Here is a 14643-nt window from a genome sequence, read left to right as displayed (position 1 = left end):
CAATTGTGTAGTATTTTTCACAAAGAATGTAGTATTTTATTTCAAAAACCTCCCATTGATAACTCTTTCATTTTCATGTAGGATATTCTTTATTACCATTAACTTTGTGGGACTCTCCCCTAATGTGATAGGGTTAACATGTACGCTTTTAAGTGGGATGTCGAAAGTACAATGTACATTGGTAGATTTCCCATTAAACTATTTAACTTTATGTCAAACAACTTGCTTCTGATACTGACTTTTGTTTTGATAAATGATTGTTTCACTACCAGCAATATGCTTTTTTTCTCACTTTTTTTTCATTTTAATTAGGGACAAAAAATAATCAAACAAAAACCAATCCAATCCATATTTTGATGGTAAGGAACCTTGTGTCTAAATTTTATAAAGATTTGTTATGTAATACTTTTATACTTAACAATGACACAAACAAATCAAAGACAATGCTATACCATTTCATGAAATTTGTATGTAATAAAATAAAAACAAATACCAATCCACTGTTTTTGCAATGACAATATGGTTAAAATGTGAAAAAGGGAAAAGTACAAGTTTCAAAAGATTATTTTCCTTTATAAAAACATCTTTTTTATAATTCTTGAGAGATTACGACAAATGTTTAATCTGCACAGCACAATGGTACGTGTAGGACAAGGTTAAGTGAAGTACAACTAGCCATTGCCCACAAGGGGACTAATACCCCTGATAGCCTGTTCAACCCTGTACACTTGGGGACCAATGTAGACACATGATTCATATTGGACACAATTTATATGGAGGATAAACTAAGCATTTTGCTACCATTTCTAAAACACACAACTCCAAACCACAACCAACTCCATTTTTGTTGTAAACAACATAATGACAGAACAAGACTAAAATTTACTTTATACAAAAATTCCTGACAATATACACATATCATACATTCCATTCAGTTTGAACTCACATTATAATCTTGCAAGTCATTATGGAGGAGTTGCAGACAATACATCGGACCAAGTTTTGCTGAAAAATGCCTATGTTCAAACTAACAAATAGGCTTCTGGAGCAGGGTTATATTGCTACAAGATTGAAGTCATCACTACAAAGGTTTTATGGCCGTCATCACGAACTCATGGATTGTTACAGTGTATCCATCTGCGCCATGAAAACTGATTTGTTCAATGTGTCATAGTTTTCCTTTCCTCTTTCGTCTACCCTGAACTTGACTTTTAATGAACAATTCAGCGGGTGTTTCTAGAAAAGCAGAGGACGCTTACCCTACCGGTGCACCTGGTCCATGCTCCCAGTTTTTAGGAGTGCGAGTTGCTCATTTGTTACTTTGTATGTATGATTTTAGTTGCTCTATGTTCTTTGTTGTGTATGTCTGTTTTCCATGTCTGGTCTTCGTCCCTGGATTTCATTCTTCTGATTACTGCTATAACCTTGGTTCCCTAGATTACTCTTCAAACAGCCATTACTTCTACAATTTTTGTCCGAATATAAATTCCTGACAATATGCACATCTTATTATATGACAATGCTGCAAGCTACAAAGAAAATAGTTCAGACAGACTAAATGATGGATGGACAGACAGGGTGAAACCTAGGGCTTGCCTTATAGGATTATTCATACAACCTTATACTTACATTTATGACAAATAGAGGTCACCCAAATATCAATAATGATGTTATATAGTAGTGCTATATATATATCACAAATACAAGTAGTTAGTATGTTAGGATAACAGCTGGACAGTTAAAAAAATAATTTTATTTACAATTCTCCAAGTCAATGCCTGGTTCCAAAAACTGGCCCCTTCCTCTAAACTGAATAGAACACCTCCTACTGGAGCCCCAAAGGCAGCTGACACACCAGCAGCAGCACCACCTGATACAAAGTCACGCTTCTCACGGTCAGATCTAAACATCTCAAAAATCTGAAATGCAATGGCTAAAGTAAATAAAAAGTTTTCCTCAGGATTGCTATTGTATCATGTTATTTTGGTGTGCTTTATATTATTGTTCAATTAAATAACAACTGTAGTATGAACATTTTTTTCACAATCATTGCTTAAAGATTTACATAACAAGGACTTTCCTTGCCTTGCATTGCCACAGAAAAAATATAAATGAATGACAATAATTATCTTTCCTTGTGCACACCTTCACTTAATGACTACCATTTCTATGAAGTTTCACCATAATCCATTAACTGTTGAACAAAAGTTGCACTAATAAAACTTGAATTTGTAAAATTCCTTCATTTGTTTCTCCTCATTTTTGCTTCACACTGATTCAACCTCCATGAAAATAGCCTTCTAATTAAAACAAGCCCAATCAATTGTTCCATTCAGTCACCATTTTAATTAAATTGTGAAAGTAGAACAGTTCAGTAACAAACCTTGAAATCTAGCAGAAATGTATTAGTTTTGCCCTGTGAGATACCAGCTGCTATCACAGCTCCAGAGTGAATCATTGGCCCCTCCTACAATACAAATGAGAGCATTATATCAAATATAAAAGGGGAATACAAAAACAGTATAACCAGACTCAACTGTTTAGTTGTTTACTACTTCCTAACTCATCAATTACAAAGCCACTTAATTTCTATAAAAGGGATATTTAAAAAATGGGTCAAAGACAGAAATGACTGAATTCGGCAAACAGGAAAAAGATGTTCGACAAGCCTAAAATCAGATCCCACAATATGGGACCCATACCTGATGCTGGATACCAAATATCAAAAGGCTGATTAGTTGTTGCTGAGGAAGGAGTTAAGAAGAATTAAAATTCAACCTATCAACTGTTCCATTCAGTCACTTTTTTAATTAGACTGGGTATTATCCATGTAGTATTCTAAAAAAGATGTCGCTTTTTCAACAAAATTGTAGAAATTCTAAACTGCAAAAATCCACCTAAAAAATTCCTTCGTGAATTGAATTGGAAAAAAATAAGACTATTTATTTTACAATTAGGCACACATTGGACATTTGTTTTTCAGATTTTTCAAACATAAAATGTTTAACTGTAGGGATTATGTAAGTTCTATTTTTCTAAATTTGTGGGTGAATCATACTCAAAGTTTGAACACAAACCACCCATATTTAGTTTTATGTACATGTAACACTGCAGGGAAAATCCTGTCTTTCATCATAGTACTATGGATTGTTAAATATTTTTTGTGTATTAATGATTTTTTTTATCATTGTTATTAAATGTGTGCAGTTGCCCAAAAAACAAAACAAAAAAATAAAATGAAGCTTTGGTTAATTCAAATGGTACAATAAATCTTATTAAGTATTGCTTGAATAATCCTAATTGAGATTTTATTAATTAAGTATGGGTCTGTCTAAAAATCAGGCAGGGGTGATTCATCGTATCTGAAGATAATGAAACTGTAACTCTACTGGCATTTATTTCCTTGGATGTGCCATATGTGGTAAAATAATTTTAGATTGGTTATAGTGTAAAAATTCTGTCAGGAAATATTCCTGTACTACTCTACAGTAACCAAACTTAAAGTGTTAATACCTCCAGTGGCCAACCATAATTTGTGCTCTTATTGTCAAATACAATATCCAAGAATCCTACTGAAGGATTTACAATAAAAAGATTTTTGGATAAAGATATGCATATTAAATCCCTTCTCATAACCTTCTGCCTGATTTTAAGTCAGAGCTGTACTGAAATGCTGTTAAATGAAGCATTGCAAACAGTGTTAATTTAAGAAGCCCTATGTTAGAAACAAACCTTTCCAACAATTAGACCACCAGACACAGCACAAATAACACCAATTATTTTACACACAATTGTTTTAAGGCGAACTACATGCGGTATCTTTACACCATTCAGGAAACATTTGATCTGTGGGATTCCACTTCCAGCTGCTACAGGCTGTCAATAAAATAAACATACACTAAAAAAATGAACTATTGGTATTGTTATTTGATACTAAGCCAGTCATTCTATGCTAATGACAAACTGGAAGCCAAAGTTTAAAGCAACAAATACTATGTCCAACCAGAAGCATTTGTGTAAAAGGCAAAAACTTCTGGACTATTGAAATCATCTATACAGATGACTGAACAAGATATGGCAGATTTTTGTTGTTACAAAATCAGACATATATCAAGCGCTACAGGTGCAATAAACAAGTTTTGTCTAATGCTTCATCAAGTATCTTTCTACATTAAGTCAGTTTACTAGCTAGTATTCAACCCCTAACTGGATCTACTGTAACTGCCATCATAGGGAAAGTAAAATTGAAAATGAGTTCTTAACCAAGCAAAAGTAGACTACTCACTGCAATATTGGCGGTCATAGCTGCCCCTACACAGATCAATATGGTGTTAAAGGTTATCCATATCAACAGGGGTACTTCTAGACAGTATTTCTCTACACAAGTTATAATATCTTCATAGGTGTTAAGGAAAGTATTCAAGATTATAGGGCTTTAGGGTTTATGGGTATTGGTAAGACCCCTATGAATTAACAGAAACAGTATCGAACTGTATTCTAAAAGTAAGGGAATAGGTTGATGGTAGAGTTTAAAGTTCAATATAAATCATCCAGACTACCAGTATGTAGTGCAGTGGTTGTCATTGCTTTTCATACTCACTGTTGTCTGTTTCACATTTTTTCTGTAAATTAGGTCAATTTTCATCTTTTATGATTAGTTTCACATCATTTCTTTTAGAGTCTTTAACAGCTTGTGTTATGGTATTGGTTTTTCCCATCATTGAAAAACCTAATATTATGGTGACCTATAGAAGTTTAATTGTTCGTTGCTTTGCATTTGTAGGATGACAATCTCATTGACAATCATACCACATCTATTTTTATATTTACTATATACTAAAGACAATATACTATGTATAACTACATGCGCCAAAAACGCTCGAAGATCTTACTCAAGCTTGGAAGCTCGAAATATTGTCAACATGGTCATTAAATCTGGGCATTCTTCAATCAACACTCGTGATCATATTTTGGTTATACCAATATCCTTTAATTATCTTAATTTCAACAACCTTTAAAAGTGGAATGTTCCAGTATATCCTAGTACTCCTCATTAGCAAGAAATTCTTGCCACTAGATTTTTCAGTACCTTCTGTCCTGCTCACAGTTCAAGGTCAAATATAATGCTAACATTGTGTACTCAAAAATGAGCTATCAAAAAAAAGGGGGGATGACAACAAGTTAAAATTGGCCTAACTTGACAACTACATTTTGGATTTTGCTGATTTTTTTAACCTGTATTTTATGGTACTTAACAACTGTGCAAAGTTTAAAAACTTTCACTGATCTATTCTCAAATTATCATCTGGAAACCGTTGGGGGACGGACAGATAGACAGACAGACACGTAACTTTTAGGACAGTATCACATAATACCTTGCCACTCCATTAAGCCTAGACTTTTGTGTTAATTAATTAACCTTTTTACTCTAAGGATACATTGCTTTATGTATTTGAATTTTAATTCTGTAGTCTGTTTCACACAAACATCTATTAAACAGGCAACCAATCCAGTGAGAACACCAATTAATCCCATAATTAACCATCGTAGAACCTCAGTTCGTAAGTAATCCTGAAAAAAAAAATGATCCTAAAGTACAGTCTAAATGTACAGCGTTTACACAGTTTTTATGTATTTCATTCATGGCTGATTTATGTGTCATTTTTTCACACAAGTGATTCCAGAAAGATATGCAAACTGTTCTAAGTCCTTCAAATTTACTTTCATATTCAATTTGAATAATCCAATTTGTATTGAGTCAATGCGCATTGAAAATGTTGATAATGTTCACATGTATTTTCAAATGGCATCAAAGTGCATTTGAATTTGCACTGCTTTCACATGCATTAAAACATTAACTTAGCATTTAGACATGCATCTGAATCCAAATTATCGAAAAACTATCCAGAAGTGATATTCAATAATGGGCATTGTTTCACTTCACATCAGAAATTTGTTTTATATGTGAATGTATAACTGGATTAGAACTCGCATTAAATGTGAAATGAATATGCATTATTTGAATGTGAATGAACCATCAGTAAAAATACACAAATTTGGTGGAAGTATTTACTAGCAAAATGTCTAAAGAATAATGTCTTAAATGTCTTAATAGTAAACTACTGATCTAACATGTTTTCAAGTCTCATAGATCTACATGTATACAAAATTATTCATTAGACAATGGACAACTTATCATTGGTACCAATGGTGTAATGCCAATATCATATGCCATATGGGACATCAGAAAATCTTTGAAGGACAGCTTAATACAACCTAGAACTTTTCGCCCTTTTCAAATGCTATCCCTTGAGATATCTGAATTTATTTCTGGGAGTAACAGTGGTAGGTATAAGAATTTGAAGTAGGTTGAGGGGTTCATAATATCATCTACAATGTTACCCTACTATGGTAGGGCTAGAAAAATAGTCTATAGACTCATTAAATTGTTCCTCTCCACGGAAATCTTTAGTAAAAGGCGAAAGATTTATTCGTGGTTTGAAGAGAAACCAGAGTATCTTAACCATGGGATTTTAATCAACCACTTAAATGAAATCATTTATTTGCTTAAGGTATCAGGAAGTAGAACTAGTTTTAATTCATCCAGCAAAACAAGGCATAAAAAATACTTTTATCAAATTTTGAATTACTTTCAGAAAAAGAATATTAATGTTTCTTAATTATGGATTGTTGTATGAAGTATTTAAGGAAATAAATTGAATGTAAATAATAATTTTATGTTACAAAATTGTCATGTCCCTATTATGTCAAGTGGAGATAACTCAACATGTAAACAAAGATTATACATAATAACATATACATGTACATGTAAATTTTATCAGTAAAAATTTTTGTAGTACTATCAGTAATATTCAGCTACAGATTTAGAGGGGTGTATGGGCATTTCTCTAGTTTTCCTTTTTTTTTCTTTATGTGATAAATGCATGGTAAACAATTTAATTACAAAATGAAAGAAGTAATTAAATTGTTGACTTTTTTTCCTATCTGCATTTTGTGAGACTTGTTTTAGAATTCAGAAACATAACATAACAAAATTTTATGCAAGTTGACTTTTGAAAATAAATAAGGATTCTTTGAGCATCATCATCCCATCCCTTTTCAAAACAATACTGAAAAAAAACCCAACTCTCTTACAAAATGAGTCATCTGCCTATGATAAAAACAATACTTTGTGCATACATGTACATGCACATATATATACATGTATATATTGGCTCCAAAAATTTAGATTGGATTCTCGATTTCTGAAATTCCATAAATATTTAAAAAGATCAACCTAAACACCTAAACTAGAAAGTATCTAAAAGTGCTTTAGTGGAGGTAGGCCAAACCCTACATTCATATCAATTCATTTATTTATTAATTTATATGTAAAATCATATAAAGGGGGTACCCTACATCTCCTCTAAAATATATTTGGCTTTTTTAATTTTTTTGAAATTTTATTCAGTGTTTTATTTCGATAAATGAAGCAAAATATAAAAATTTCAAGAAATTTTAAACATGTTCCATGGGATAATTTCAATGAACATATAGTAGTTTCATAAACAAAACTTTTGATCACTAAGATGCTTTGAGTTTGATATCAGAATGTCACAAAATCAAATGTTTTGCTGATTTTTACTGGGTTATTTCCCTTAGGTGTTTTGTACCCCCTTAAATGCAGTTAGTTGTAAATTATTGTACATGTAATAAAATTGGATAGCCCTCAGGTTGAATAATACTTGTACATGATCTAGAATTTAGACAGTTACCTAGATTTTATCTCACTTATATTATGCAAATGTTTTAGCTAGCCTTCATATGATGCTCAAACTTCATATAAAGATTCAACAAAAGCAGTTTTATGAGAGTAAAAAAAAGATAGACAAACTGACATAGTGATTCATACATACCCCGAAACCAACAACACAAAATATCAGATATTCTAAATAATAGAAAAAAACCTATGGATTTATGAAAAAAGAACCTGAACTGATGAAATTGAAACTTTAAAGTGGCAAGGGCTGTTATGCTCAGTATAGCCTCATTGGATTGAAAAAAGACTGAATTATGCATTCTGGGTATATTTCCTATCATTTAAATGTAAAATGCATTATAAATTAAATTTCTGATATGTGGTTACAATCATTTTAAGTAACCAGGAGTTTCTATTAAAAATTCCCAAAAATCTTCATTTTTGTTGTATTTTTCATGTTTTTTACCCCAAAATAGCTAAAATAAACATATTTAATTTTATTTCTATTCTCTAAATTGTAAAGTACAGCATTATGCAATATATCCATCATTTCAACCATACCTATTATGTTCTATTAATTGTTATTTCGAAATTCCCAGAAATCACCTGTTTTCTGTTTTTTTTTCATGTTTTTACCCAAAAATGGATCTCATAATGCTCTTTTCTGTGTTTTGTTTTAGCTCCAAGTATGACTAACATTATTTCTTAACATTTCATTAATTATTATGTTCGTACGATGAAAACTGAATTATTTATAAAAAAATCCAGAAATCTTTTTTTGCTAGTTTTGGCCCAAAAATGAAAAAAAAAATGCTTTGAATGTTAAAAAATGGTTACTTATGGTAATAAACAAATTGCAACAAAGAGAAAACCATAAAATCATTTACTTCTAAGATTGGACAAAAAATGGCCCTTAATGACCCTTCTCCTTAGGGCAGTCAGACTGAGGATGCACAAAGTGATTTTAATTGTTGATTGAGGGGTACAATTTTCTCATGGATGTAAACTCCAATAAGTTCATCCTGTAGGGGCAGAGTGTCATGTAGATACTCTGACATGAATGGCTAAAAATCGTTCTGTCAGAAGTGATTTATTTGTGAAAATGATATATGAAGTTGGTAAGTGATTGTAGAACTTTGGAATGTATGTTATAGGAAGTTTCACACATTCCTGTTGGTCAAGACAACATCATGGTGGTATATTATCAACAGTCAAATGTTATTTAGAGAACAAATAGCTCCAGCCCTCACAGGCAAAGCCTAAAATCCTATAACTTCTTACATCAGCCTTGACAAACTTTTATTTATTGTCAATGGTCAACTAGAAATACTATGAGAAAGTTCACAAAAAGAATATCCCCTGCTTTAAATGGAGTTAAATATATAACCTATTAGTTCAATTGTCTCCCTTTGGATTACTCAGAGGGTAACTATATACATGTACCTTCATGCACATCTTTATATGATGTGCAACCTTCTATAAAATTTCATCAAAATTCTTTGAGGTTTTGTAGGAGTTTTGAGCTTACAAGGTTTCAATGTGTGAATTTGGATTATCTCCCTTTGGAGTCCTTCAACAACAACAACTATACTCCTTCCTGCATATCTACATATAATGCTCAACCTTCCTATAAAAATACATCAAAATCCCTTGATGAATTCAGGAGTTGCACTTACGTGGTTTTAACATGTTAAACTCCTAAGTTGGATTATCTCCCTTTGCACATAACTATTCCTTCAGGCATATCTACATATGATGCAAAACCTTCCTAAAAATTTCATTGAAATCCCTTTAGCAGTTTAGGAGGAGCGGTGCTTACAAGAAATGTGGGCAGACAGACGAACGGACAGACAGGGTGATTCCTATTTACCCTCAACTTTGTTTGTGGGGGATATACCGGGGTTGGGTAAGGTCGGGCAATTTAGCCTCCAGTGGCGGAGCGCAAAGGTTCCTACTCCTATCGAATACCACAGCAGGGTTCTTTAACATGCGAGGAACGTGGCATCTTTCCCAACACGGTGCACCACTATGGTTTGCGGTCAGGTTTTTCGTATTATAGCCAGACAACACCAGCATGTAACCAGGGGTACCCCATTCCACCACCTGGGGCACACATCCCAGTTGCTCTGTGGGCAGAGCGCCTAGCCCCCGGCTAGGTTTCTGAGCACTATTAAGTCGCCTTATACGACAAGCTTAGCGCTGCTGCAGGTCTATTCTTTTAACACCTGGACCTGCACGGGGCAATGAAGAAATAAGGTAGTTACTCTAGAGAGAATGTAAAGCCCCTCTAGTCTCATTTATGAACTTTGGTAAAAAGTTAAATAAACTGTTAAGTTTTCCTTTCAAAATTACAAATAGTTAATTAATTTTAGTAATACAGCTGGCCTTTCGCTATTCTGGAACACAGAGTATTAAGCCTATCTTTATTACTTTCGTATGATATATTTGTAGCTATTTCAAAGGGGATATATGCATTATATTGAAAAGCACATGCTTGGAGAGTTGAGAATTACTTCACAAAGTACACCATACAAGCATGAAGCAGTTTAATACAAAAAATATGTAACCCTACATACGTAGGGCTGGAAAACTAGTCTATAGACTCATTAAATTGTTCCTCTCCACAGAAATCTTTAGTAAAAGGCGAAAGATTTATTCGTGTTATGAAGAGAAACCCAGAGTAGAGTTTCTATGACTACATAACCACCCAGCTAAATAAGATTACTTCTTTAACCAAGGTATTAGGAAGAGGGGATAGCCCTGCTTTAAATGGCAAAAAAAATCAACAATAGACAAATAATCAAGTTATAAATAATATAGGATATATAATAAATATATTTTATACATCATGGTATAACGTGTTAAAAGGACAAGACATTAATTGGATGCTATGTACACTTTTACTGTGAGCACATATAGATTTCCCTACTTATAGATAACTCTATTCCATATTCTATTCAAAATTTTCAAAAAAATAATATCAATTTATTTTTTTTATGAAATAAAGGATCCATTGTGGCATAGGAAAACAAAAATTCCATGGCAACATTATTTTCTGACGAAGAAATAGTTTGCAATACAGTGAATTAATTTAACAATATAACAGGGGAGTTATATGTATGCATGTGAAAGTTGTCTTGTACATTCATGATTAAAATTTACATATTGTGAAAACTAACAAACAGTAAATTTAAAAGTACACATCTTTTTATAAGTCAGATACATTTTATCTTAGGAACATAACTGGGTCAGGATTTTTAAAATAGTACAGAATCAAGTACTTGTATGCCAGCAATGCTTATAATTTTCTGATTTGGTGTCTTGAACTTCAACCTCTTAAACCATTTAATCACTTGTGAAATAAAACAAATGAAATAAACCACTTGTTGTTTTTACTGAGCAATAATCTAAGTACTGATCACTCCATAATGAATAGATTTGTAAATTGTATATTTGCACATAACAGATAATGTAGACTACCAAATGTTTTAAATTATCTTTATTTTGGATCAGTAATTAATAATATACTACTTGGTTTCTTGATTTAAAATAGGATTAATCAATGAATGTCCTCAATCGTAACTCCTCGGCCTTTCTAGTTACACAAAAGAAAAACCTCAGAGACACTAGGTGGAAAAATCTGTCCAGAAATTGACCAATCCAATTATAAAATTATAGTTTTACTGGTTGAAATTTTCACCTTTATTTTTTTCCTAGCTCCTCCCACTAACTTTGCTGACATTGTTATTGTTCTTAAACTGTAGCAATATTTAATCATTTTTTTCTCAACGTCAACTGATGGATAGAACTACTTTGAGTTATGTATGACTACAATGCTTGCAATTTTTACAAGAAGAAATTCTCCTTTCGGCATCCAAGGTTATTTGTTAGTATAGCAGAAATGGCCGAGTAGTTCCAATTGTGAATGTTCTGTAATTATTATTGCAAAAATAGTACAATCTGAATGCATCACATTTATCTATAGAAAACCCTGAAACTGTTTTTGATTTTTCAAATTGCATATCATGAACAACATGCACCACTTAAAATTTTGCAAAGACAATAACAGTAACATAGTCCTAAATATTTAAGTTATTTTAGAGATAAAAGAGTTATAAAATATTATCCCTGTCCAAGTAAATTTCTAGGAATCTGATTGGCAAGGAACAAGTATTTACAAATCCCATATACCCGGTGTAACTAACCTTTTATATTTTATGTTGACTTTTGAATAGAAGAAAAAACGCTTAAAACAAATTCTTATCTTAGAACTGCTGTTTTGTTTTTTATCCCCACTATATGCAAAGTAACTTAACTGATCTCACATAGTTTGATGGCATTAACAGAGAAATATGGCACCAAATTCCAAAAGAATAAGTATTAAAACTGTTAAAACCTTTTTCTCCATGACCTGAGGGGTTCAACCTCAGGCCTTACTTTGATACTTCAAATACAATTAATAAAAACTCTTAAATTAATAATTTAGTTTTTTTTATATATGCCCCCTTCCAAAAAGTAGTATCTTTTGACCAATTTCTGTGAAAAACAACCCAACCAAGTTTTTATATCTATATTCACAAAAAATTAAAGAAAACTGGTCAAAATATGGAAGCTCTATCCAGAGAAAATAATGGTCAGGCAACATAGATCAATAAATTTTACAATACCTTATTAGTAGTTTCCTTTATGATATCTTCATGCAGATCATTTTCACAAATATCATAGTCCAAGCTCTGAAACATAAAAGCTAGAGTCACTATACATTCATGATTTGTAGGTACAATTCAACAAAATTTAAACATTGTTTAACCTATTGAGTGGTGTAATTGGAACTCCTAAAGAGTACTGCATTACAATTTAGCATTTGGCTTTTCAGAAGGGAAAGAGAAGGGCTTAAAATTTACATGTAAATAAAAATATCTTGGTACAATGTAAACCAAACACCTGTCTAAATCGAACCAATTTTAAAGTCCAGGTTTCACATTTTTTTTTTTCAAGTTTGAATAGCCAGTATATTCTGGCAAAGGATTTGTTAAGACATATGTATGAGATAGGACATGCTTGTATCTAATATATACTTTCATTATACATGACTTTGTACAGACATATTGTCAATAGGTACATGTATATACATGTACTTGTGTATTCAAAAACCTACCTTACAACTACAAAAAATATGTTACGTCATGTACATGAATATATACTACAGCAATGAAGTCCTACTTCAACATTTTAATTGCAGCGCCATAGATGTAGTAAAGTATTAAATGTAATGTTTAAACAATATTTTCTATGTTAATAGAACCCTGTCTTGTTTGATACATGTAGTTTCTACATATTTACCCATTGTAATTACAATATTCCCTGCCCAATTGAAAATTTCAACATCCCCCTTTCAGTATGTTATCTTACCTCATATTGTCCTGACAGTATTTTTTGGTCAGGGATGTGTTTGGGTACATGAGTTCGTTGTTTTCCATGCTCATTGATACTACTTGATACACTGTTTATATGGTGTTGTGAAGTCCGAGAAGACACCTAAAAATATTGAATTAAGTATTAATGACCTAATTAATATTCCATGATTATATTTCACCTATTAGAGTACACTTGAATGAACTAGTACCATATCTGAAATGTCTGTTAACAAACTATAAGGAGACACTGGAAGGAATTTCCTGAGTGGCTTTTGCTTGTTGATTACAAATGTATTCATAAAAGATTTATTAACAGCTTAGCAAGGAATATTAAAAATTACATCCATTAAAAGAAAACACACTGCAATAGGGCTTGTTAACTTAGTTCTTTTTTTCCAGATTTTTTACTCTGATAGAATTCAAAATCGAAGACCAGTTTGTATTTAGTTTGTTACTTCCATGTACATTGTATGTCAATAAGAAACACTGAATAGTTATCAGAATTTTCTATTTTGTGTAATTATTATCAAATTTATTATAGTGTAGAAAAGTTCAGCATTATATTTTTGTCATTGTGTTTCCTCGAAAGAGGTTTTTGTTGATGAAATTGTAGTCTTTTCTCTACAACCCATTTCTGTGCCTATGAATGAGAGTTCCATGAGAGCCATTCTCGTAGTCACACTGTCATAATAATTATGAGCCCTATACAAAAATGTTCAAAGTGATTGTCTGTTTAACTCTCATAATTCCTAAAATAAAGGTGATTATATAGTGGGATTCAAAATGAAAGATTAAAAGATCAAATTCCTTAAAATAGGACACTAAACTAAGATGTGTTAAAAGGAGGACACTAAACTAAGGCGTGTTAAATGGAGGACACTAAAGGATGTTAAAAGGAGGACACTAAACTAAGGCCTGATAAATGGAGGACACTAAACTAAGGGGTGTTAAAAGGAGGACACTAAACTAAGGCCTGATAAATGGAGGACACTAAACTAAGGGGTGTTAAAAGGAGGACACTAAACTAAGACGTGTTAATAGGAGGACACTAAACTAAGGGGTGTTAAAAAGAGAAAACTAAACTAAGGGGGGGGGGTTAAAAAAAGACCCAAAGACCACGAATTCAAAAAAAGCTCAATGGTGTCAAATAGGAAAGCTCTTAAAGAGTCTCTTACTGTCTAAGGCCCGAGGCCTACATGTACCTTCTCATGACAGGGACCATTGAGATTGTCGTAACTTTTATTTCATTTACACCGATGGTATAGGACTGCTGGAGTTGGGACATATTTACATACATGTAAAAGGGCTCTGAATATTATTTGTTTAAAGAACTTATTAGAACCCCAGAAACTTTATTGTAAAGGAACAAAAAACATCTAAAAAGTTTGCTTTTCCTATCAAAAATTGCAATAGGTAGCTTTCAGTTGAAACCATCACTTAAATAAATATGACTTAGAGTAAGATCAC

General features: G+C 32.2%; 1 protein-coding gene and 2 non-coding genes across 3 annotated transcripts in view; all 3 read right to left on the bottom strand.

The window, feature by feature from the left end:
• Positions 1 to 14643, bottom strand: part of LOC148619514 (H(+)/Cl(-) exchange transporter 7-like) — a 35680-nt gene that overhangs the window by 19353 nt on the left and 1684 nt on the right. The window contains exons 2-8 of the mRNA XM_088579480.1: positions 13172 to 13297; positions 12427 to 12492; positions 5439 to 5571; positions 4286 to 4395; positions 3733 to 3876; positions 2384 to 2467; positions 1761 to 1919 (exon numbers count right to left, since the gene is read on the bottom strand). Coding sequence (XP_088435606.1) covers positions 1761 to 1919; positions 2384 to 2467; positions 3733 to 3876; positions 4286 to 4395; positions 5439 to 5571; positions 12427 to 12492; positions 13172 to 13297 — 822 coding nt within the window. The remainder of the gene's footprint in view (positions 1 to 1760; positions 1920 to 2383; positions 2468 to 3732; positions 3877 to 4285; positions 4396 to 5438; positions 5572 to 12426; positions 12493 to 13171; positions 13298 to 14643) is intronic.
• LOC148619516 (U5 spliceosomal RNA) lies at positions 6401 to 6518 on the bottom strand. Its single transcript, XR_015921876.1, has one exon. It is a non-coding gene; the product is annotated as a U5 spliceosomal RNA (small nuclear RNA).
• On the bottom strand, positions 10325 to 10443 carry LOC148619515 (U5 spliceosomal RNA). The gene has a single exon (XR_015921877.1). It is a non-coding gene; the product is annotated as a U5 spliceosomal RNA (small nuclear RNA).

The sequence above is a fragment of the Perna viridis genome, chromosome 4 (assembly GCF_037379345.1).
Source record: "Perna viridis isolate PV_CMFRI_1.1 ecotype Kerala chromosome 4, ASM3737934v1, whole genome shotgun sequence".
NCBI classification, from domain to species: Eukaryota; Metazoa; Mollusca; class Bivalvia; order Mytilida; family Mytilidae; genus Perna; species Perna viridis.
Note: the sequence above shows the minus strand (reverse complement) of the source record. Positions and strands in the feature narration are given on the sequence as shown.